Here is a 25,710-nt window from a genome sequence, read left to right on the forward strand (position 1 = left end):
AGCCTTCACCTAGCTCAGAGGCTATCTCGGTTGATCCAGGACTTAGGGAAACCTGGATGGGCGTCACGAGGAAACGAAACCCTGTCGATGCCTGTCTTACACAAAGGAACGTTGACAGCAGTGCAACAGCAGTGCAGCTGACAAGGAAGCACATGAAAGCTGCAGAGTGCCTCACTGCTTCTTAAAAGCATCATTTCTGCTTCTGTCACCCTGAGAAGGCCAAATGGGTGGAAGGCAATCACACACTGGTTCCTTCTTCATAGGACAAAGGACATCTAGCTAATGATGCTGCTTATTCTCACTCAGCGGGAGCTATGCTCTCTCTCAGGTGTTTTTTCAGGGTAGTGTTGATGGATGCCATTGCTCACTCTCCCATCTGTGATCAGACCACTCCTATCTTAAGGAAGCTGATCTGAGGGCCAGGATCAGCTTGTGCCTACAGAAACAGGATTTCCTTACATCGTGGAGCTAATGACGTTTTATTCATCCTATAAACAACTATTGAACATACTTTATGTTCAGTGCTGAGGGGATACAGCAATAAGAAATGGTCTCTGGCCCTAGCCGGTTTGGCTCAGTGGATAAAGTGTCGGCCTGCAGACTGACAGGTCCCGGGTTCAATTCTGGTCAAGGGCACATGCCTGAGTTTGGGTTTGATCCTCAGTAGGGGGCATGCAGGAGGCAGCCAATCAGTGATTCTCTCTCATCATTGATGTTTCTGTCTCTCTCCCTTTCCCTTCCTCTCTGAAATCAATAAAAAATATTTTTTTTTAAAAAAAGAAAAGAAATGGTCTCTGCCTTCCAGGAGCTTATAATCTACCAGAGGAGACAGAAATAAATAATTCTTAAGGGGAGAATGGGGAGAGGGTGAGAAGGGAACTCATATTTGTTGACTGCCTACTTTATGCCATGGTTTAATAGGATCTTGGCATAGATTATCTCATTTAATCTTCTCAATAATCCTGTAAAAATAGATGATATTTCTGTTTTTTCTAATGAAGGAATGAAGGCTCAGAAAAGTAAGATAACTTGCCTAGCGAGACAGCAGCCAGTAAGAGGCAAGTCAGTCTCTGCTGTGAGTTGCTAAGTTCAAGGCTCCTTGAAGATATCGCTGCTCATCAAGGATTTCTCATCTCAGTCCCCTGCACTCTGTCTCTGCCAGGAGGGCCCTGGTTCAGACCTTTGTTGACTCTCACCTAAACTATTGCCCTAGCCTCCTTCTGGCTTCCCTTTCTCTGATCAACCCCTCAATCTATACACTTAAACATCTTAAAAATCTTAAGCCTATAGCCCTGCCACAGTCGTCTACCCAAAATGCAAATATCGCTTTTTACTTGTATAATTCTGAGTTGTTTGAATTTTTAAAAGTTAAGGCTGTGTTAACTTTTGTAATTTAAAAAGTGTTTTTAAACTAAGAGTACAAATGTTAACTATTTATCTCCCCTGTGCCTCACTATGGAATTACCTAAAAAGTTCCTTGGTCTGTTGTCATTCAAGACTCTTCAAGACCTGCTTTCCTTTCCAGCCTCATTTTCTGCAGACCATCTTCTCCCATGTTATAGTCTTTTTAAAGGATTTAAAAGGAAAAAGGGGTGGGGGGGAATGAATTATCAACTCCTTGTAGTTCCTCTTAGAGCATACTCTCATACCTTCATACAGCCCCCTTGCTGTTTCCCCTACCTGGAGAGCCCTTGCCATCCTATAGCTGATCTTCTAAGGCCCAGCTCAGGGATCTCCTCCTCTAAATTGGACTAAGTGCTCCTCTGAGCTCCTATTACATGCCTGTATTATTACCTATCACATTAGATTGGAAATTATATATCTTAAAAGTTCTTTGAAGGCAGAAATCATGTGTTGTTCGTCCTTGAACCCCAGTCAGTGTCTGTCTTACATAGTACTTGGCACCCAGTAGAAGCTCAGTAAATGTTTGTGAGTGATTCATACCTGTATTCTCTTCACCATCTCATGCTGTTGGTGCACAGTGAATACAAGGAAGGAAGGAATACTACCTATAGGGAGTGGGCACACAGTTGGGGATAGGCAGGGTCAAGGAAGGCTACATAGAAGAGGTTACTTTTAAACCAGACCTTGGAAGATGCTGGGATTTCACCTAGCAGAGAGGGACGCAGGAATGGACTTTCATGTGCTTCAAGAATGGACTTTCATCTTGGCCTCATCTATTGTACTGTAGCCAGAAGTGCTCAGTCTAGTAGGGAAAGTGTGATTATGGAATGGATAAAGCACAAAACTAAAAATTCCATAGCTGTGGATTGCTTTGTGATAGCATACCCAGAATTCGTATTTCCCTTAGTGCAGTGAGATTGGTATTTCACATATTAGGTTGCCATATCTTAGGAAATAAAGGCACAGCCAGCCAGCATTTTTGACCACCCAGGAGAGTGCCGCCCCCATTTGGGTCATTAAGAAATGCTATGATGTTGACTTTAATAACCAAGTGTACTAGGGTCATGCCATTTGGGGAGGGAGGTGCTTCAAGCGTCCCACAAAGCCTTCAACACAAGTAGCTTCACATTTTAAAAAACTCAGCTTTACCTGTTCCAACTCCATGTAATATTTAGTTTGAAGAGTTCTACTGCAAAGAGAGAAAAATGATGACTGATTTGCAAAACGTGATGTCCATTATGAATGTCCCGATGTGATAGTGGGTCTATCTTGGTAATCTGAATGAGTGGAATGTAACTCTGAACAAGGCACTCTGGTTTTCTCCTACAGGTGAAGCAATTTTTAGTACTTGAAGAATAGGGACTATCAAATTACTGACTGGAATTATATTTAAAATTTCGTCTAAGCATACAACAAGACTTTTAGATATTCACACTCTTAAAAGTCATCTGATATGGTTGAGTAATATAAGGAAGAATCTCATTGTAACAACTTACATTTAATCCTATGACAACTTGGTGAGGTAGATACAGTTAGCCCTGTTTTACAGATGAGGAAACTGAAGCTGAGAGATTGTGATTTGCTGAGGAGTGCACAGGTGTAAACAGAAAGAAACTGAGACTTAAATGTTCTGGTTTGAAGGCCACTGCTTCCATGTATCATCTTGTCGCTCTAAGCATACCTTGGGCCTGATGGGATGTGACGGGGGAAGCCTTCACACCACCTCACTTTCTCTTCAAATAGCATTCTCAGTGTTGCCATTTTTATATGTTGGGTTTCTTTGTAAGATTTTTATCTTGAAAACCACTGTGCCACACAGTAAGCCTCTACTCCCTCTATCACTGCTCCCTTCACTGAGGGGCAGGAAATCCTAGGTACTTTCATGGTGACCTAAAGACAAGTTAATTTGGGGTTTTCTTTTCCTCCAGAACAGCTGGATGGACAACAAATATTTTTGAGCCTGGTTTATTTTCCACACATAATGTTGCATGTTTCTCTGCTTTAGCCTTACACTCACAATTTTCTGTTACCTGGATGAGCAGGATACAGTGTGGTTTGAGCTTGTCAGCCAGTTTGAGTCCTTTGAGCCCAGGAGCTCCCCATAGCTGTTTAGATCACAAAACCGTTCAGTATGCAAAGACTTGCTCCTTTCCTTGATTAGAAACTCCTTATTGACTAAATTTACCAGCAATTCAAAATATGCAGTTGATTAGTCTCATCCTTACTCGCCAGGTTACACTGGGAAGGTGAACTACAGTTTACCCTGAAGGTGCAGTTTTGGACTATCCCCCACCCACAAGTGTGGACTAAGCATAAATGAAGTTTAGAACCTAAAAATCAGAGTCCATTTTGAATAGTTCTCAAAGAAATTATCTTTTGGTTGAACATGGTCACTTATGCTTGCCATCACAGTGCAAATAAGAAACTCAGATGGTATATTTGTTTATATGCACCACTTTTCATTCCTAGCAAGAATGTGCTTTGTGGCTAGGAGTGACAGTAGGAAGGTAGCATCAGATTGCTCTTATGTTTCTTTGGCTGCAAATTCTCCTTGCATTCCAGGGTTGAAAGTACAGAAATTGATGGAACTCTTTTTCTTTTTCTAAAAACAAGACATTGTGGAAAGAGACCACTGGTATGCTGTTTTTTCATGGAGGGCTTGAAAGTTTTAGCTTTCCACTTTTTCCCTGAGATGTGGATTTGAAGGATTATAACCTAGAGCAAAGACTTTCAAAACTGTAGGTTATAAAACATAGAATAAGCTTTTAACCCCTTAAAAGAAGTCAGTCTCTGCTGTGAGTTGCTGGTAAGTTCAAGGCTCCTCGAAGATACCACTGCTCATCATGATTGTTCAATGCACTTTTGAGGCTCCACTGAGGATGTAATGTCTTGTTTTTCATGTTAATTGTAGACACCTAGAAGGTCCTTCTAACTTCCCGTCTGTTTTCTAGAACCATTTACAAGGTGCTTTTACAGAGTAGCAAGGGGTTAAGGGCTATAGGCAAAGGTGTACACATATTGTCTACCCTTCCAGGATTCATTTTTTGTATTATACCTTTCGATTGTATTCAGATTGCTTAGAGTTTTGTGACTGTTCATAGTTTGCCAAGAAGACTCAGTTGTAGAACATATGCAGAGTGCCCAGCTATGGAGGTTGTCTCTGTCTCCAGGAGCAACCATCTGCATATAACCCAAACAATCTTGAGGGAGGGAAGGCTATTTCGGAGATGGGGAATATGGTCTTTAGTAGCCAGTTTTTCTGACCATTTATGTCACTTTTATGCACTAATGAGTTGGTTTCTTTGTTCGTGCAGGTAAATATGCAGAGGACATTTTTGGAGAGCTCTTTACTCAGGCAAATACCTTTGCCTCTCGGGTAAGCTCCCTTGCTGAGAGGATTGACCGCCTACAAGTTAAAGTCACTCAGCTGGATCCCAAGGAAGAAGAAGGTAAGGAAGCTGAGCTCAGCATTTGCAGGCTCTGCTGAGCAGTTTCTTATAATTTTTTTTCCTGATTTGTAAAAAAAAAGTGAGAGGAGAAATCACAGAAACCTATGGAGTTCTGCTTTGAAGTAGCACAAGTTGGGTGGTATAGAGAAATCTTTTTAGCTCTACCACACTCCCACACACTCCCTCGCTCCCATTCCCCCAGTTCCCTCTTTCTCAGATTCCCCCTCCCCCAATCTTACTTTGCTACCATAAAAGTACTTGGAAGATTCATTCCTCCTCAGGAGAGGCCTGCTAGATCTGGCCACATAGTAAACCTTTGTGTTGCCTCATTTTGTTCCGTCTGAAATGGCTGGGCTGCTGACAGCCTTGTGGGGCTTCCCCAGAGGGGGAGAAAAAAGCCTGGCTGCAGACAGCCGCAGCCAAGAAATGTAGCAGCTGAGGCCTCTCCGACTGGTGTGACTCAGTGTTTGCTCAAATAGCCTGTCGTCCATTTTCTAATGCCTCCATCTTCTCTCAGTGTCACTACAAGGAATCAACACCCGAAAGGCCTTCAGAAGCTCTACCGTTCAAGACCAGAAGCTTTTTGACAGAAACTCCCTGCCCGTACCTGTCTTGGAAACATACAACACGTGTTATACTCCTCCACCTCTCAACAATCTTACCCCTTACAGGTAACCTGGCCAGCTCCTCCCTTTTCTGACCTGTGGTTAACAGTATTAGATTGTCTTTTTATTTAAAGATATTGTGTACGTCAGAGAATTGTATCAGAAAGCTTACTACCTACCCCAGAGTTACCTGTGGCAGCAGAAACTAACATTTACCACATAAACAGTTGTCACTTATTATTGTTCGGTTTCTGAAGTTCATATATTGAAAGTTGGCTATATTATTGTCTGCCACAAGTTTAGTTTGATATAGCCAGATCCATCTTGGATTCCATCCAAGGAATTGAGTTATTATAGAACCAAAAGGACTTTGTTACAAGGCAGTCCTGTAGTACATCCCAGGGGCAGCGTTCTAGCAAGGCTCCCAGTTCCCCAGAAACCACTAGGTACCAGATGTTGGGCGTTTTAGTGGGGCCAGCCTCGTGGACTGGCTGCTCTGGGCCCTGGGGGTCCTTCCAAAGCTTAAGGGGTGACTGGCATTGTTCCAAGTGAGCATTGTCCACTTTCTGAGCAGTCCCCTTGGAAAGGAACTACGCTGCTGTGGCTGGACTTAAAGAAGAAGGTAGCCCTTCCCCTCTAATGGTCTGGTAATGTTATCCTGCAAAGAACCACTGAGCAGGACAGAAAGCAAATATTTATCTTGCTTGCATCCATAAATATCTTTGGAACAGGTAAAAAGTAATTACAGCTAGCTGGAGGCAGATATCTTCTGTGAGACATGGGTATACTACAAAGTAGAATGCGACAGAGGGGGCGTGGGTACCAGTGCACAGGATTTCAAGGACACCTGCTGGTCCAGGGAGCCTGGAATAGGAGCATGGTAGCTTCTGACACAGATATTGAGAAAGTACCTGGCATCTATCGTATATTATTATTGTGTGAAATTATATGTGTCCCTTGACTTTCAAAGGGACTAACTATCATAGTTGGGCAGAGATTTGACTCTGCAGGCTCTATTATTTAGTTGGATTTGGGCAGTGGGAGTACACACCTGATAATATCAAAGTGAGTATGATATAGGGTGTGGTAGGATAGGATAAACAAACAATATAAAACACGTTTATATTTTAGATAAAGGTATTTTCCTCTTTAACATTCTTTCAGTTATCTGAACATAAATGAGTGGAGGTGTAGCTAACACAACAAGATTTAATATAAAAATCAGTAGCGTTTGATTTGGAAATGCTTTTTGTGTGTTGTAATAGAATTGGAAGTCAGGATATAGAATTGCCATTCCAATTCTTTTTAGTTCAGAATAGTGTTAAAATAAATGTCCTAAGTACATGCTTTCTAGAAAGTGAGAGAGACTTATGCCAAAGTGTAGGATTCTACTAGGGTCATCGAGTCTGGCAGATAACTCTTACCTTAACACTCAGTCACTCAGTCTGTTCCGTCACAGCCACTAAGAGATGGTAATTAAATCTTGTGGCCATAAAACATCTGGCCATCTGTTCTCAATAGGGCCCCCTTGTGGTTGGGGAGCTGGGGGGGGGTGCTGTGTGGATGCTGAGCTATTCTAGAAGGAAGCAAGAAGGTGGAGTACTGTGATTATGTGTTTTCACAGAGGAATACCAGCTGCACACATATATACATTGATGTGTGTATATGCACACACATGTACACATGTGAGCCTACATATGTGTGCACAGGTTTCAGGTGAGTGGGAGGCCACTAATGCTTCCTAGAGAGCCAGTGGCAGAAATCCCCTCTGATATGCTAGGATATGTCAGGGAGATGTCAGAGGCCCTGCAGATCATTAGAAATGATCGGGATCCCTGCTGCTATAGCCCATTCTTTTCCCTGACCATGCAAATTCCTCTACCAGGAATTGAAAGTAAGGCTAAGGTTCTTTAAAAGCCAGGTAAATGAAGAGGTGGCATTGAAGGGGCATTGCAACGCTGGTATGGGAGAGGAAGTAGGCAATCAATTTGAATGACTTGATTCCTGAGTGTGAAAACTGCTAACTGGTATTTGGAATATTGGATTTGGTTAGGAGCTCATCTGTCTACTGACAGCTACTTGTCTTCATTTCTATCCCAGGGACGATGGGAAGGAGGCACTCAAATTCTACACAGACCCTTCGTACTTCTTTGATCTTTGGAAGGAGAAGATGCTGCAGGACACCAAGGATATCATGAAAGAGAAGAGAAAGCATAGGGTGAGGGGAAAGGGCCTCTGTTCTACACATCAGTAGGCACGATTGTGGAGGGGGGATAAAAAGGAAGCCAGTCTTATGTGAAGTAATCATTCTGAGTGGCTGCTTGCTTGGATGCCAGGTGAAACACTTAAAAAAATGTGTCCACTCCAAGCACAACCAAGATGAAAGTATAAATCACACCAGAATTGTGTTTGTTCCCCCCAGCACTATTAACAATAGTATATTCAGGCTGAGTTTTAGAAATTGACTTTTCTATTCACCATTTATTTCTCTTGCAATTTGCACCTGACTCTGCTGGACACTCAAGCTAGGCTAGTCCCTTCCCTGCCAGTTTTGCAGCTCATTTCTGAGAGATCAGCACAAGGCTCTACAGTGTTTGATTTGCAACAGGAGCAGTTTAACACCTTCACTACTGGTGGGTAGTAGAGGTGGGGGGTAGGTCTATGCTCCCCTCAGGCTCCCAGTGATGTGTGTAAGCATATATTACCTACCAGTTGGAACCTCACACTCCCATTAGCGTGGCTGCCAGGAGGCCCAGGAGAGTGCCAGGGGCTAGTCCAGCTGCACAGGCTGAAGAAACCCTCATTGGTTGTTTTGTTTTAACTATTTCCTTTCTCTACCCCAGATATCTATAGCTGTCATTACTTCTCATCTCTCTTAACTGGCCTTTGTGGCAGAGTAATTCTATTATAAATTCTGTAGTTACTATATGTTGTCTAGGTAAAGCGTCTCTTGAGTGTGCACCCATGGAGGTGGATGGAATTTTAGAGAAGAACATTGGAAAATGTTTTACATAGGATTTTCTGTTTCTTTTTATTATAGAAAGAAAAGAAAGATAATCCAAATCGAGGTAACATAAACCCACGTAAAATCAAGACACGAAAGGAAGAGTGGGAGAAAATGAAGATGGGACAAGAATTTGTGGAATCCAAAGAAAAGCTGGGGCCTTCTGGGTAGGTGATACTTTTTTGTACCATTGGTAGCATTCTTTGAAGGGGCTGGGGACCTCAGTCTGACAGCTTTATGTGACACCTTGCACACCCCCTGAAGTCTGGCTGTATGGCTTAGATTGATATCACTGTTAACTACTTTAAAGTGCATCCATCTGGTGATTAAAATTTGCTAAGTTAATCAAGACTCAGCAGTTTAAATGAGGTGACTGAAGTGGTGTGGGGGAAAAAACCATGGCTTTTAGTGCCCTCACTCTGCCAGGCACTGGCACAACTAAGGGCCTCAAAGGAAAGACTGGAAGGGGAAGAAAAGTGGTCTTGGGAGCCCTTTGCCTCCAGAGCATTGATCTGAAGGTAGTGCCTAAGCGCTGGGCCTTTCCCAAGAATGGGGAAGGCCCAGCAGAGAATTTGTGCACATCACCAAAGCAACTTTTCAGCCAGCCTTTGTCAGTCTCAGGAGAGAAGTTGGCCAAGGGCCTGAAAGCAGGTCTCAGAGACAGTGTGGGAAAGGTCACTGAGCCAGATTGAGGCTGTATATCTCCATGGAGAAATAGTAGATGTCAGTCTGACCCCGTTTCCCAATACCCAATCACACTGAGGTCTAAAAGAAAAAAAGAATGGTCTTAAAGCTTGGTTTGATGCTTATCCTAGTGCCCAACCTGTGTGACATTCAAAGTCAAGTCACCACAACTGCTTGGTGTGAATGCCACCCTGGTTTTTCCCTAAATACATTGTATCCTGACTGTCAGAGAACCATTCCAGCCCATGCCAGGTGTCTAAGAATGATAAAAGGAAAGAGTTGAGTTGTTCTTGCTTTTAGAAATAACTCTACCATGAAAATTTTGACTTTTAAAAATCTTGACACTTCTGACACTTGTTCTTTCTGGATTAAGAGATTTGTTTTAATGAATGATAAAGATGGTGAGAGGAAAAACGAACCTTTTTCTCTACAGGGAAATCCGCCCTGAGGGTCCTCCATTACCTTTGCCTCCCAGTGAAAGGGCCATTTATTCTGTGGTGTCCCATCCTGTTCAGAGAGGCCCTTGTCACAGGTTCAGTGACTCTTAAGGCCAGAAGCTTGCATGTTCAGAATATGCCTACTGTTTTTTAAAAAAAAAATATTTTTTTATTGATTTCAGAGCGAGAGGGAGAGATAGAAACATCAATGATGAGAGAGAATTATAGATCAGCTGCCTCCTGCTCACCCCACACTGGATATCGAGCCCACAACCCAGGCATGTGCCCTGACCAGGAATTGAACTGTGAACTCCTGGTTCATAGGTCAACGCTCAACCACTGAGCTATGCCAGCCGGGCAGTATGCCTACTGTTTTGTGGGGTTGGGGTTTGTTTTGTGTGTGTGTGTGTGTGTGTGTGTGTGTGTGTGTGTGTGTAATGGGGTTGGTGAAAACAAGGACTTTGCCTCCCATTTCCCTGTTCTCCAAGAGATTTGGAATTGGGTTGCATGGCTGGTTTACCTGGACATGCTTGTTGGCGAACCTATAAAGAGATGTGTCAAGACTATAGGGCTCCAAGCCTTGGGGATTTTTCATATCAGAGCATCATTTGATTGAGTTCCCTTCAACTCTGTTCTCCGTGGGGTCTATTTTATTTTATTTTTTTAGAAATAAATTTCTGTTGTTTAAATAAATATATAAATTTTTTGTTTTAGAGAGAGAAGAAGAAAGGTCGGGGAGGGGGGGGAGAGAGAGAGAGAGAGAAACATCAATGATGAGAGAGAATCATTGATCGGCTGCCTCCTGCACACCCCCTACTGGGGAGCCTGCAACCAGGCATGTTCCCTGACCAGGAATCAAAATGGTGACCTCCTGGTTTTCTGAGGTCTATTTTAGAAGTGTTCTTCGTGGAAGTGGGGGAGGGGGAGCACAACAGGCCATATTTTGCTAGCTGCTGCTTGGTATTTTTATGCTTGTTTGTAGGTTTGTTGTTCTTCACCCAGAGCAAATTCACCCAAAGCCCAGTGCTCTGAGGGGCAGATTTTAATAAGGCAAGCCCTAGCATCCTACTTTAATTGGCAGCTCATTTTGTTATTGATAAGAGAGTGCTGGCTGAGAGACCACTTCTAACAACACCAACACCTTGGATTTGTCCTCAGCTTGCTTTTGCAGTCAGATGCCTCCTTGGCCTTAGAGCACTGCAGAGGCTTGCCGACCTCAAAACCAGGCTGTGTGCCAGTCACGTGTTTACAACTGGCTCATTAGCCTTGGGGCTTGGTTTTGCCCTTTGCCACAGACATACTTGAGGATTTGGGTATGGGCTGCTCCTAACATTTGGGAGAGAATTTAAAAGAACTGCTGGGTTTGACAAGTCCAACACTGAGAAAGGAACAGCATGGTTTTAATAATCTGGGTTGAATCCCATCCCTACAAATAATTCAGCAGAAATACCTGGGAGATGGTAACGATGGGATATTTAGTCCTAAAATAAAATTTCAGTATAACAGAAACTATATGGGGAGTATACTTATTTTATTTTTCTTAATAGCTTTTGTGTCAAGTGCATTTTTGTGGGGTCTTTTTAAAAAATGGGAGTATCACTCAGACTTTTTAGAAAAGTTTTAAAATTGAGTTTTAGAGAGAGAAGAAGGAAGAAGCGGAAGAGAGAAACATTGATGTGGATTGAGGAGCAACCAAGTGAGCCACACCGGCCAGATTTTTAAAATGAGCTTTTGTGTTGGGTTCATTGTCAGGTATCCACCCACCTTGGTGTACCAGAATGGTAGCATCGGCTCTGTTGAAAATATGGATGCAAGCAACTACCCACCACCACCACAGTCAGACTCCACTTCTCTACCGTCTTCCTTCTCTGAGGAGAGCTTACCTCCGCCACCAGCAGAATTCAGGTAAATGGTAGTACCTTTTCCATCTACTCTGGATGGTTAAAAACTCAAGAACAAAATAAGAGTTCCAAATCCAGGCCAAGACCACTAAAATAAATTCAGGCAAATCTGTCTAGATAATAGAAATAATTAACATGTATTAAGTGTTTGTAAGGTGCCAGGCATTATACCAAACAGTATATATGTTACTAAATTCCCACAAGAATCCTCTTGAGATAGGTACCCATTTTACAGATGAATAAATGAGAAGGCACAGAGAGGTCAATGAACTTACCTAAGATCACTGAGCCAGTAAGAGGCAGAGTCCAACCTGATTGGAAAACAGGTCAGTCTGACTCCAGAGCCTGTGTTCTTTACTACTACCTATACCTGGAAAGATAGAAGTCACCAAACTTATCTCTTGCATGTTACTTAGCTTTAACTCCGCATGAATTGAAGTGGTATATTTACCGCCCATAAAATATTTATTTATGACACCTTGTCCAGTTATCTAGGAACTTAGCAGACAGTCACCTTTTTCTTCTGTTGCTTCTGGTTAATTTCACTGTTGGATAGACTCTCCAGAAAGAATGAAACAAAGGAAAGGAGAGATGAAAGTTAAAATCTGTTCATTTTGATATTCGTCCGTGTCCCTGGCAGAGATGTACAGGGGAAGAGTTAGCAAGTCCTGGCTGCCAAGGGCTCTGAGGAGTGTTCGGGTTTGTTTCCTCACAGTTAATTACTTTTCCCTTTCTGGTGCCTGGCACACTTTTCTCCTCGGACACTGTTCAATCAGAGATTGGATATGTTGAGGACCCCTCATGGAAACCTAAAGCAAATGCTCTAAGCATCCCACCCCGCCCCATTCTTCTTGGCTCTTGAAACCACTAATCCCAAATCTCTGCCTCCCGAATCACTTCCTGCCGGCTGTCCTGTCAGATGCAGCTAAGGCTTGAAGGTCTGTGGTAAATTGCAAGATGGTAGCTTTTCTAAGGAGTAGCTGTCAGTACAGGACAAATACAAAGGTGGAAAAGAAGCCCTCAGCCTCACACATGGTCTGAGAGCATGCAGCCGAGCATACCAGACCCAGGAGAGGTGCAACTTAACCCTCTCTCAACCTGGGTTAAGTTTGGTGGCACATCCATTTCCGGTCTCTGCTGACCCTCAGACCCTCCCTTCTTTCTCAGGTTTTTGCACATGAACACTGAAAGTGCCATTGCCTAAATCTGTACCCCCTCAGGTTTGGTCAGCTTGGCTTGAGTTTCCTGCCCTCACCAAGATCTAGTGAATGTTAATAACCTGAGGAACAGAGGGTGGGTGCGTGGTGGTTGAATTTTTATTCCAGTTCTTTCTTGCATGTCGTTGTAGTCCTGGCTCCAGGATTAAACTGGCTGTTCCTTTCCGGGGCGGTCAGGAGAGTGCCTTTTGTTGCAGAGCTAAAAGTTTGAGGGGAACTAGGAGGTGATCTTGGCTCGCCCTTCCCTGATATAGGAATCCCAAGTTTACTTCTTTCAGGTAGTTTTTCTCAATCTCTGCTGAAGACTCCTCTGCTAATGGGAAGGAAGCTCATTACTTTACAAGACTGCCCATTTGATATTGGTCTGTTCTGACTATTTCCTTTTTTTTTTTTTCTATTTGAACCAAAATGTTGTAATGATATAATCAACCAAAATAAACCTAGGCTTATAGAGTAGCTTAACCATAGGTAGTATTTGCATCCTGAAAGTGATGGTGGGTCTTTTTATTTGTCCTTTTAGCTACCCAGCAGACAGCAACCAAAGGGCGTCTGGCTTAGCTGGACCCAAAAGATCCAGTGTGGTCAGCCCAAGCCATCCACCACCAGCTCCTCCTCTGGGCTCTCCGCTGGGCCTCAAACCCGGCTACGCTCCACCCTCGGCCCCTCCGCCTCCGCCTCCAATGATAAACGTCCCTCCTCCACCTCCACCTGGAGGACTTGGGTCCCCAGTGACCCCACCGCCACCTTCACCACCCTCTTTCCCACCTCACCCCGATTTTGCTGCCCCTCCCCCTCCTCCCCCACCACCGGCAGCTGACTACCCGACCCTGCCACCGCTTCCCTTATCCCAATCAACAGGAGGAGCACCTCCTCCTCCCCCCCCTCCTCCCCCTCCTGGGCCACCTCCTCTCTTTTATGGTGGCGCAGATGGCCAGCCTGCCCCCCCACCACCACCACCTTCTGATGCACCCAAGTCCAAGTCCTCCTTGCCTCCTGTGAGCGATGCCCGCAGCGACTTGCTTTCAGCCATCCGCCAAGGTAAATCCCGCAGTGGGTCCAGGACCAGGAAGCATTGTCTTTCTGCAGCTGGGATGACTGGTTGAGGGTGGGTGAGGGGTTTTGTGCCCTTCCCAGGGAGTAGCTTTCATTGGATGGGGAGAGATTGGGACCTCAGGCCTAAGATCAGCCTAAAGAAAGTCTTCACCCTAAAAATAGGGGGATTTGGATTTCTTTCCACCCTGGTTTAAAGTAAAGAATTCTTAACCTGGGATCCTTGAACTTCTTGAAAATGTGTGCTTTGTGTGTGTTTGCATCCATTTTGTACCCCAGAGAACAAGAATCATCCTAGAGGGTACTTGTTCAGCTGAACTCAGTCATTCCTGTCCGTCACCTTTTTGCCTTCCATACCCTTCCTGCCCACTCTCTTTCCCTCTTTCTCACCCATTGCCTCCTCCCTCTTTTGTCACCTCTCCCCGCCTTCTTCCCCTCCCTCACAGAGCATTTATTCTTTGTCAGAAGCCAGGTTTGATACCACGGGGCTAGAGTGGTTTCTTCTGCTCGGGATCCCCAAGGAACTGAAGGGTTGTCTAGAGGAGACAACCTAGGGCAGCTGAGCTCTGTGGTAATTGGTGAATCGGGCAGACTGTGCTCCTAGGTGGGGTGTGGTGGCCAGTCCCCACTCCTGCGGAGTAGGATCCTCACTAGCCTGAGAGCTGACAGTGGGGAAGATGGCAGGCTTCCTTTCAGAGACACCTCTAGCACCAGGGCCACCATTTCATCAACCTCCATCTTTATTTTTTCCCTGCTTCCTCCTTTCCAAGAGGACCCTTCTTTTTCACGGTCCTTTCCCATATTCCACCAGCCAATGGCCATTCCCCCTTCCTCATTCCTGGATGGATTCTGAGACCGACTCACCTTCTTAACCCTTCTGCCTCTCTCTCCCACCAGGCTTCCAGCTGCGCAGGGTTGAGGAGCAGCAGGAACAAGAGAAGCGGGACGTGGTGGGCAACGACGTGGCCACCATCCTGTCGCGTCGCATTGCTGTTGAGTACAGTGACTCAGAAGATGACTCCTCTGAGTTTGATGAGGACGACTGGTCGGATTAGCTCTTTCTGCCTGCTGCCCACCTCTTCTCTTTTCTTCTTACCTGCCTTTTTTAATGCCTACCCCCACAGTCCCAGGGGGAAAAGAGGGAGGGGGGAAAAATTTCAAGGGGCCAAAGCCTTCCCTGAAGCTACCAAAGATATATCCATGTGCTTCCTCCAAATCAACATGTATTTCCCACCTCCCACAGTCAGGCCCCACGGGGCCCCTGCGGGTCAGTAGCTGAGATGTTCCCTCTTCTCTTCATATTGAAGAGAAGGGAAAACCCCAAAGCTGATCCCTTTGAGTGGGTGTAAATTGGAGTTGGTGCCTTTCCCTAGGAGCCATTTTCTGTGGTCTCTCTAAATCCTTGCCCTCAGCTACTTCAAATAATGCCAGCCTTTAGGACTTCGTGGTCCTAAAGCCTGCATGGACACAGCTGGCCCCTTTCCCATGCCCTGGGAGGTCAGCAGGCCGCGTGCCCCAGCAGCCAGACGGCTGCACCCTTCTGCCCGATCAGCAGGGTGAGGCTGCCTTTTGCTAAGCTCTTTCTGTATCGGGATCCCCTTTATTCCAGGAGCCATCAAGCCCCTAAAGAAGGTCTCAACCCCTCTGCCCAGAAATGATGCTTTTATGAAGAATGAGGTGTTTGCCTCCCTCCCAGGCCCCGTCTCCTGAGTGTGGTGTGGGTTTCCTTTACACACCCCTCTGTCGTCACCAGGTGCCTCTGGGCACCATCGCCCAGTTCTGACCTCTAATACCCATGACCAAACTGGCCTGACGCACAGGGACCTGGGCCTCTGCTGGGTGTCAGGAGCCAGGCTCAGAGACCTGGAACTGCAGTCCTGGAGGGACGGTGGCACGCCTTGGGTCCCACCCTCTCAGTGATGCTGAAGTCTACAGATGGGAAGTGACTTGCTCAAGGTCATGCAGTTGGATCGTAACAGGGCTAGAGCCCAGGGTTTCTGATTCCAAGTCACCTGTGCTTTCTGGGACCAGCTAGTGGGCACCTGCTAGGGCCTGGGCTCCGCATTCTCGGCTCTGCTGCTTCCGACCTCACCATGGGGGGGGGGGCTCCCAGCAGGAGGGCTCGGGGCCTGTGCCAGGCCCTCAGTGCTGCTCAGACCCTTAGGGCCTCTCATAATTCTTTGCTTCCCCTTTGCTATCTACCAGCCAACTGGCCTTGGGAACTGCCCAATTGGGGGACTAGAGGTAGTGAGAGAGGGAAGGGGGTGGGCAGCTTTGACAGGTGCTGTTTTCAATTCCTCTTCAACTCCTCCCTCTTTTATTTCCCCAATTTCTGCCAAGTGTCGAAACTTCAGTCCCTCAGGCTGGCAGCCGTGGCAGGTAGCTGCCTGGGGGGCCTGCAGCCCTGAGGAAGGCTGAAATCAGCAGAGGGACTGCAGGTCTTGTTTCCAGCTCCCCTCCTCAGTACCCAGTGATGTTCCCGCCCTTCCCCCCTTTCCCAGAGCTAATACACAGGTGCTGTTATTCAGAAAAACCTGGTCTGCTTTGGCCAGCAGTGAGGTTTCTTCTCTTCTGCCCCAACTATTGTGTAGCCTCTTCTGCTGAAACCGGCTGCTCCTGGCTTCTCCTGCTTTCAGAGCCTGAAACAAAGAGAAACAGGATCTGTCTGTACCCCGCACAGCAAATGGTTGTAGTAATTGCCAAAGCCCTCATAAACCCTCCGGCTTGAGGAGCATGTGTAATCATGGGTACCGCCGCTGTGCCCGGCTGAATGCGCCCCCTCTGCCTCTTTTCCTTGAACTCGGGTCTGTAGGGCCAGCGTGCCCTCCTCCTGGGGCTGCCTCAGAGTGCCCTCCCCCCTCCCCAGGTCAGTGTCTCTGGCACAGGGCCAGCACCTGGCTCTAGTGCTGAGCATGCCAGCCTGTGTGTGTGCCCCTGCCTTGCTTCCCACCTTGCACTTGGAAGCTGAAGGTACATTCTTCAGAACCCTAAAATGGCTGTTGAAGGTGTCCCCGCTGCAGCCCAGGGGTGGTGGAGAGGCAGGCGGAGGGCAGTGGTTCTCCCAAATAGGAGTCCTGGGGCCTGGCCAGGCCAGGGTTTGGGCCTAATGGCTTTGACTAAATTACTCCCATCCCCCTCCTTTCCGGAAAAGGGGAGTCGGTGCCACTTGCTATCATTCTGCTCTGACCTTGAAGGGGGCGGTGTTGGCCTGGCTTCTGGAATGGACAGTCGCTGTGGAAAGGTCTGGGGGCAGGGGGAGGTGGGGAGGGCACTGCCTGCGGAAGGTAGGATTAGATCATTAGCTCAGTGACCTCCTAGGGTTTCGATGTGCTGTGTTCTCATCCTACAGCTGGTTTGGTAATGATCTGCAAGTCCCGGAGAGCAACAGCATAGCTCTGCCTGACGTTCTCATTAAAATCTATGCAGCCAAGCTCTGCGCTTTGTAGCAGCCGGCTTCCTCGGCTGGGGGGTGGGGGAGGGGTGGGCTGGGACCCAGTCAGCTGGGCTCTACTTATGCATTGGTACACCCCCAAAAATGCTGCTTTAAACCCGGAGCCCTTTAAAATGATAAAGGACCCTATGCAGGTGATCATGTGTCTTTAGAATCCTGTAATTGTGGAATGCGAAGTTTAGTGATTATTTAAACTGGGCCCAAGCTGGTAAGCGTATGGAACAATGGCTCATAAGGACTCTTAAGTGCTGAGGCCAAGAAACCACCTCCCTTTCTGGTCTGCTCAGCCCAGGGAACCTGCGCCCGTTCCTGTGGCCCAGGGGCCCAGCTTCTGACCGTCAGGCGGTGTCAGAAGTGATTGGTGGCTTTGCCCAGGTGGGGAGATGAGTACATTCCAAAGGAGCAGCCTCGGGGAGGGGGCAGGCTCTTGTCCCTCGGAAGCTCAGAACGCGGGCCCAAGCTCAGCTTGCCTCCAGGAGCTCGAGCGCCCTCAGAACGACCTGGCCAATGTCACGGCGGAGCCGAACGGTGTTGTCAGGCTAATGTGAAATCTCTTCCCGTGGCGCCAATCCTCCGGCTCCACAGCGCCGGCTGGGACAGATTGAGGTCTCTTGGCTTTGGTGACCCTCTGCTTAAGCATTCCCCCCGTGTCCCAGCTCCGCTCTCCCCGTGCCTCCCGCTGCAGCCCCCTCCCAAGGCCAGGGCTTCCTCGGGGTGTCGGGCTTCTGCTCTGCTGGGCTCCAGCTGACCTGGGGACCACCTCCGTCTGTGCCTCGGGGAGTGCTAGGGAACAGTGTTACTGTCTGGCCTTCAGTTAACTCACTCAGAAACTAACCCGTTTACTTACTGTCTGGAATGATGTACCTGTAGGAGGGACCATAATGCTCCCAAAGTGCCTTCTTCTCTCTGATAGAAACGTTTAGAAGGACCTGGACCAAAGGATTCTTGGTGTGTGTTCCACATCAAGATCTTAGGGAGTGAGCACATAGGTAGTGGGGATACAGTCTGAAAATGGGTCCCTTCTCCCCCCGCCGAGGATGGAGAAGGAGCTTCGGTTAGAGATCTGAGCTGTGGGGTTAAGCCAAACCCCTCAGTGACCCTTTCCCTTTGCCCTACTGCTCTCAGGTCCTTAGGAGGATGTCCAGTTTCTTAAAGCCTGTGGCTCCAAGTCTGGTCTCATTTGCTTCCCTGCCAGGCTCGTGTGTACGTTAGCTCCCCAGTGACCTGAAGATTCCATGTAACTGTATACACGCAGATACGTAAATGCCAATGTTCTGAATAATTTGATAAAATCTTTGTAGCCACTCGGCCACCTCTGGTGTATGTGTGTGTGTTTAATGGGAGAGGTGGTTAGAAGGGGGCAACACGGAGCCAGCTCCCAAGGGAGGTCCAGGGTGGGGCGGGGGGAGGGGCAGCAGGCCCAGGATGTGATGGTGCACCCTGGTGGGAGGTGGGGATGAAGGCAGGAAACCCAGGTCTGGGGGCCTAGACGCCCAGATCCCCAGGCCCCCTCAGCGAGCTGAGGGGAGTGTGCTGGGACCAGGGGAGACAGCTGCTGGCAGGCCGTGCTGCAGCAGGAGGAGCACAGGCTGAATGCTGATGCCGCCTCCCAACATCTGGCCGGCATCTTGTCTGTTTCTCAGACCCAAGCAACTTACCTTAAATAGAACAATTTTCAGTGGAATCCGATAAAAGGTTTAGGCTGCTGCACGCCCCTCTCCCAGGCGAGGGGGCTGTGTTTATATTCTGACCCAAAAAATGACCTGCCCAGGAAGCAACGGTTGTGGTTGTTCCGAGCACAGCTGCTGTGGGTAACTGTCCCTGGGGGTGATTTAGGAACAGACACCCAGTTCCGGGCCCAGCAGAAGAGGGGCGGGAGCAGGGTTGGTGACTGGTCATGCCTGCGCTTCAGAGACTCACCCACTGGCGTCCCAGGAGAAGGGGCAGAAGTTTTGAATTGTCAGCAACTGCTGCGCCAGCCACTCGGCTCATCGCTGAAGGTGGGGGTACAGGGGAGGGGGCGCGGGAGCCGCTAGCCCCCGCGGAGCCCCTCGCTCCACCCTCCTGCTCAGGCCTGTGTTTAGTCAGCACTTGGCTTCCCAAGGCTGGTGACTGACAGGCAGCCAGGCGCCTGCCCTGGGAGAAGACAGAATGGTGTGGGGAGCCGCCCTTGCTGGGGAGTCGAGGGAAGGAATGTGGTTCTGGGAAGCCAGAGGTCCGAGCTTGCATTCCGGCTTCTCCCCTGGAGCTGTCCCTCTGCACGTCGCTCCCCCCCCCCCCCCCCCCGTGGGCTAATCCTGAGAAGGAGCATTTACTGAGTGCCTCCTACCTGCCCCAAACTGCAGACATTTTATTTCAACCTTAGGAGGCAAGGGTCCCCCCAATTGCACATGAGAAAAACGGGTTCAAAGGGGTAAAGCGAGTTTGCTAAGATCACACAGCTGGCCAGGAACAGCCACAGTTCCGAGCTGGTGCTCTGTTCACCGTGCAGCTTACCAGCGTTGAGAGTCTGCAGCTAGAAGCATGGTTGTTAGTGTCACAAGGGGCATGTTAAAGGGTTTCCCTTTTTGTCTGTCCACTTCCGGGTGCCAGTTTTACAGGTAATGGTTAGTTTTGCTTTTGCTTTGAAATCAAGGGAGCTAGACTGAGGTTCCAGCTGTTAGAGACCTTCAGAGTTGGAAATATCTGCCCCCTAAACTCCCTGCGTTTCGGATGGGGCTTCCCACAGACACACCCTACTTGGTACGGGCACACACACCTGTTCAGATGCACACTCAGATGTATACATGCAAATAGACACCTATACGTCAGTGGGCACAGGGACACTGGCACACCCACAGAGCCTGCTCTTGTGTAAACAAAGACATCCGCACACAGTTACAGGAATACACAAAATCGCAGGCAAACCTCACACCAAGTGCCTGGGAGCCACCCTCCCTTCTCACTGCCAGTTCCTCACTGCCCCCTCCTGGCCACCCAGTGGCCAGGGCAATCTGGCTCTATTTCCTGTAAATTCTGGGGGTGGTTGTCAGCCAGTCCCCCCTAGATCACGAGGCAGAGAGCATTTTCAGGTGCTCACCAGGGGCTGCCCCTCAGCCCCAGGAGATGAGGCGGTTCTGAAGCCGGAGGACAAAAAGCCTTTCGTAGCCAAAGAAACCATGTGGTGGAATTGTCAGAACCGCCGTGTCAGGAGTTCTGCAACTGCACACACACTCTCATACAGACAGGGAGGAGCGGACGTGCTGGCTGAGGTCAAAAGTCAGATCTGTGGGCTCCCACCTTGCTCTCCCTCTCTGGACCTCGCCTATTTAATATATATATATAATTTCATAGAGGAAGGGAGAGGGACAAAGAGATAGAAACATCAATGAACCCAGCTGGTGTGGCTCAGTGGTTGAGCATTGACCTGTGAACCAAAACAAAAGGTCACGGTTAGATTCCTGGTCAGGACACATGCCTGAGTTACAGGCTTGGTCCCTCGTGTGGGGGTGCAGGAGGCAGCCGATCAATGATGCTCTCTCTCATCACTGATGTCTCTCTCTCTCTTCCTTTCTGGGAAGGAAAGAAGGGAGAAAGGGAGGGAGGGAGGGGAAGGGAAGAAAAAGGAAGAGAAGGGAAAAAGGAAAGGAAAGAAAGGATAAAAGAAAGATCAGAGAGCATTATTAATCAGTATGCGTCTTGACCAGGAATCAAACCGTGATGTCCTGGTTGATATGTTGACACTCAACCACTGAGCCACACCGGCCAGGTGGGCCTCACCTATTCAGTGAGGAGTTAACCATGATGACACAGGCAGGCCCTTCCACTCTGACATCTCATCATCTTGGGAAGTAACACCTCCCCAGACGTGTGTGCCTGAGTAAAGCACATCCATAAACGTGACCCCTTGGACTCCTCAGACCAGTCCTAGGAGGGTTACCAACACAAAGCTTTTTATTCCTATTTTACAGTTGAGAAAATGATGCACAGAGAGGCACAGCAACTTGCCCAAAGTCACACAGCCAGTTGGTATCAAGCATGGAAATAGAAACTCTTTTTCCACTGCCCCAGGTTGCCTACAACAGAGTAGAATACGCTGTGGGCTTGTCTCAGAGCCAAGGAGACAGGAGCTACAGAGGCTAAAGCCAGAAGCTCTGCCAGGCAACTTGGAACGTGGGTGGGTTCCACCACTCCCACCCCCACCAACAGACTGCACCAACCTTCAGCTTCCTTTTCCTCTGCAGAGCCAGAGGCAAGCTATAGGAGTTTCTCCCTAGGCTGTGATCACTGGTAGCTGGTTCAAGTATTTACATGCATGTGAGTGGGGTGCACATGCGTGCCTGGACTCCACAGTGTGCACTCACATGCATGTAGGTGTATGGTCATGCATGTCTGCAAATATACTTAGGAGAACATTCATAGGCATGTGTATATGTGTTTGCAAGCCTGTACATGTGACTGCATTTGTGTGTTTAGGTAAAGTGTGTGTGTGTTTTTAAGTTTATTTATTGATTTTAGAGAGAGAGGAAGAGAAAAAGAGAAACATCAATTTATTGTTCCACTTATTTATGCGTTCATTGGTTGATTCTTGTATGTGCTCTGACCAGGGATTGAACCTGCAACCTTGGTGTAGGGGGATGATGCTCTAACCAACTGAGCTACCCGGCCGGGGCTCGAAGTGTGTTTTGATGTACATATAGATGGTCTCAGGATATCTGGCAGGTGCATTTATGTACATGTCAGATTTTGCTTGCATGCGTACTGGGTTTGTTCATGAGTGTACTTGGGTATGTGCAAATGTTCACATTCATTTGTGTGAAGAAGAGGGTGAGGCATGTCCATGCTCACGACTGGTGAGTGTATACGTGTGCAGGAAGGGATGGCTTCGTAGGACTGGATACATGTGAATTGGAGGAGGGCCCTCACAAGAAAATAGGATGTTGGTGTTCCCCTAGCCCTGGTATGGGGGTTGCCCTGCCTGGCTGCAGTCAGGCACTGGGCTTACAGCACCCTCGCCTGCTCCTGCACTCTATTCCCCAGACCCATCCTGCCTAGCCAATTTGCAGCCTCTTGCTCCCAGCTCCTGAGAAGGCCTGCAGCAAAGTCAAGGGGCTGGTGGCCAATTAGCGAGGGGGTTAATCAGGGATCTGGGGACCCCCGGGGGGTGGGAAGCCAGAAGGCAGACATTGGGGTTGGCAGGAGCTGCCGCTGCCTGTCATGAGGCTGGAGGAGGGGAGCGGCAGGGAGGGGAAGCTGCACCAGCTCAGCTCCATGGTGCTAGAAACCAAGGGCCTGCCTGTGCATTCATGATTGCTGAGCATTGATAGCAGCGGGGAGCCTGTGCAACTGTGTACACTTGTGCAAAGGGCATGTACTGGCCTCCATTAAATGTGGTCCTGTGTGCAAATGTGTATGCATGACGATGGATGCTATTTGTTTACAGGTACAGTTTTGTGTCTATATATGTGGGTGTGCAGTGGTGTGCAAATGGGTATGGGTCTGAATGTTCAGACCCATGTGCATACATGTATAACAAGGATAAGTCTGTCTGTGTGTATATACATGTATGCAAAGGCAAGTGTGCGTTCCTGCATGCAACCATGTGCACATGAAGTTGACATGGTCTGTATACATGTGTGCAATGATATATCTGTGTACAAATGTGTGTACCAGTGTTCAGATAATCTGGCTATACATGTATGTCTGGGTGAGTATGCCTGTGTGTGTTCTCTGAACAGCCAGGGGCCTGGACCACCACGTGGGCCTGCATGCACGTGCCTGTGTGCAAGGGCCTGTGTACACAAAGGTCCCAGCACGTAGGGAGCTGGGCTGTGAGGGCTGGAGGGCTCCATGCTCCAGAGGAGAATCTGACAGACAGACTTGCCGCAGCCCCCAGCCCCGGGAGCCTGTTTTCCTGCCTGCAGAAGCTGTGAGCCCGTGAACTCATCTTATATTAATAGCTGCTGTCTCCTCACTTATTGCAGGGAGAAGCGGTCATGGCCCCAGCAGGGGCTCAGCACTCGGGCTGCCCCCCCTTCCCCACACAGGACCTGGGAGGAGGGGAAAGACGGGCCCCACCCCCAGCCGAGGGCCCACCCCAACCCTTGCTTCCCTCAGTCCAGGGGGCCCAGCTCACCCTCCCAGACCTCTGTAGCTGGGTGGGGTTGGAAAACTGGCAGAGGCAGGCTGGAAGTCTTGGCTCCCCACCCCCAACACACACACACACACATACACACACACACACACACACACACACACTGGCATGCGGTCTTGAGCAGCCCCAGGCTGAGCACCAGATGAGTCTGAGGCTGGAAGAGACATAGAAGGCTTCAGTTTGAGGGGCAGGCATGTCCCTTCTCTCAGGGGCCCTCAGTTGGAGGGCGAACACACAGCCTTGCCTCCAGGAGCCCCCACTCTCACAAGGAAGGCGAGACTGCTCTATAAACGTTCACGCGGGAGAAGTGCAGCAAGGTGTGTTGTATAAAGCACGTCCCAGGTACAGGGCTTGGCCGAGGAGGCTGCCTGGCCCGGGTGCAGGGAGACCCTGAGATGTATCTGAAGACTCTGAGGAGAGAGGAGCCGTCCACGGACACACGGGCTTCCACCTGGAGGCAGGTTCAGACACCCCTCAGGGTGGGCCCAGGACCCACGGCTGAGACTCCAGATGCAGGCCCCAGAAATACCTCCTCCTACACACCACACCCAGACAGACGGGGGGGATCCACAGCACGGGGGCCCCCCACAGGCCTTCCCAGATAGGAGGCTGGCCAGCATTACGCCCTGGAGCCAGAAGCTGGGATGGGGAAGCCCAGGACCCCGCCCGCCCAGGGTGGGATGGGCACCGGTCGCTCTCCTTCTGGGCCTTGGTGGGGGCTTCTGTGGAGCATCGGGCGTCCGTCAGGAGGCCCTTCCCCCACCACTCTTTTGTGCGAGTTTGAGCAAATGGCTATTCCTCTTCCAGCCTCAGACTCCCCAGCTGTACCATGGCGGGGGGGGGGGGGGGCAGAATGCGCCGAGGGCCCCATCTCCAGGCTTTGGCCCAGGGGGCTGGGCGGTGTGCTAGTCGGAGCTTCCTCTTCAGCCACACCTCAAACCGGCTTTTGCCCGTTCCTGGTGAACACATTGTTTCTGGTTCCCAAACCCCTTAACTCAGGGTCCTGCACACTTAGTCTTCAAATGCACCCAAGGGTACATGCACATGCTTACCATCACTCACCTTTGCATAAAAAAGAAGCAATTCCAGCTCCAGAATGACAAGCCCCCACCAACTACCTCCCAAATGTGGCCACTGGCTCAGAATGAACCCCATCACCAATCAGGGGTCAATGTCCTAGGTCCCAGGCTTGGAAGGAAAGGTAGTGAGAGGCCAGTAGATAGGGCAAAAGTCCTAGAAACATGTTCCCTTGGTCCATTCACCAATCCCCCCTCATCCTCAGTTTTCTCATCTGTAAAATGGAGAAGATATTACCTGTGTCCTGGGATGCTTGTTAGGCATAAATGAGGTAACGCATGCAGTACACAGCACAGTGCCTAGCACACAGTATAAACCCACCATTAGAATGGGTTGTTGCTAAGGAAATTAACAACTTTGAGTATATACTTCATGCCAAAGCCCCAAACAAAAGCTAATATGGGCAGGATGGGGGTGGGGGTGGGAATCCTCAACCAAAGAAGCTTCCAGCATCCTGGTTCCTGTCCCCCAGGGAGGTGGGGTCCTTGTCTGGTAGTACCTGGGTCTGAGCAGAGGGGCCCCATCAGATTAGCATCCTGGGGTGGGAGTGTCACCTGCCAGCCACACTCCACCCTGGGTCTCCAGCTTCCCATGTCCCCCAACAGGCACCCAGGTGTGGGTTAATCCTCCCATCCCATGGTTTCTCCTGTCAGGCCCCACTCCATTCCCTCAGCACACAGACAGCAATATTTATTACAAAATCAGTTTTTATTGAGGGTTGGGTCAGGGACAGGAATAGGGAATGCACTGGGGCCATACCCAGATTGGCAGAGAGGGTCAGGTATTGGCTCGCATCCTGCCTCCTCGAGGGCACCTCAAAGTGAGACCTGGCTCCCAGGCCATGGCTGTGGCACTGGACACCAGGCTAGAGTGGGGTTGGGGTTGCCACGTTTTATCCTGGCTGCTTGGCCAGGCTGGTTTTCCCCAAACCGCCACCAGAGGGCAGCAGGCCCCCAGCGCAGAGGAATTCTCGGTTGCTCAGGTGATGGCTTCTTAAAAAAATAAAAACCAGAGGCTGGTGTGTTCCCCTCACAAACCCCAGAGGGGCGGGCCTGGGGAGAAGGTTCTGGTTTATGTGATCTCTTCAATAAAAAATAAGCGAAAATAATAACAAAATACGTGGTTTCTCTTTCTCCCTTCCCCGCCCCCCCTCTAGGAACTGAGGTCAGAAATGGGGGTGTAGGGACTGGGAGTACCCTGGTATGGCCTGGATTTCAAGGTGTTGGTCTCTTTTTCCCTCTTATGCCCATAAATAAATTCATAAATAAATAAATAAATAAATACTAGATATTCTCTTT

The 25,710-nt window shown here is 48.7% G+C and overlaps 1 protein-coding gene across 3 annotated transcripts in view; it reads left to right on the forward strand.

The window, feature by feature from the left end:
- Nucleotides 1-18,514, forward strand: part of WASF2 (WASP family member 2) — a gene marked incomplete at its 3' end in the record, with an annotated part of 66,801 nt that extends 48,287 nt beyond the window's left edge. For 2 of the 3 annotated variants that reach the window (XM_079776515.1, XM_079776516.1), the window contains exons 3-9: nt 4,719-4,853; nt 5,371-5,524; nt 7,559-7,676; nt 8,499-8,629; nt 11,336-11,488; nt 13,222-13,739; nt 14,649-18,514. In XM_079776515.1, coding sequence (XP_079632641.1) covers nt 4,719-4,853; nt 5,371-5,524; nt 7,559-7,676; nt 8,499-8,629; nt 11,336-11,488; nt 13,222-13,739; nt 14,649-14,806 — 1,367 coding nt within the window. Of the gene's footprint in view, nt 1-4,718; nt 4,854-5,370; nt 5,525-7,558; nt 7,677-8,498; nt 8,630-11,335; nt 11,493-13,221; nt 13,740-14,648 lie in introns of those variants that run through there. The other variant, XM_079776517.1, reaches the window with a different exon arrangement.
- Between the last annotated feature and the right edge of the window lie 7,196 nt (nt 18,515-25,710).

Source organism: Cnephaeus nilssonii (genome assembly GCF_951640355.1).
Source record: "Cnephaeus nilssonii genome assembly, chromosome: 7".
NCBI classification, from domain to species: Eukaryota; Metazoa; Chordata; class Mammalia; order Chiroptera; family Vespertilionidae; genus Cnephaeus; species Cnephaeus nilssonii.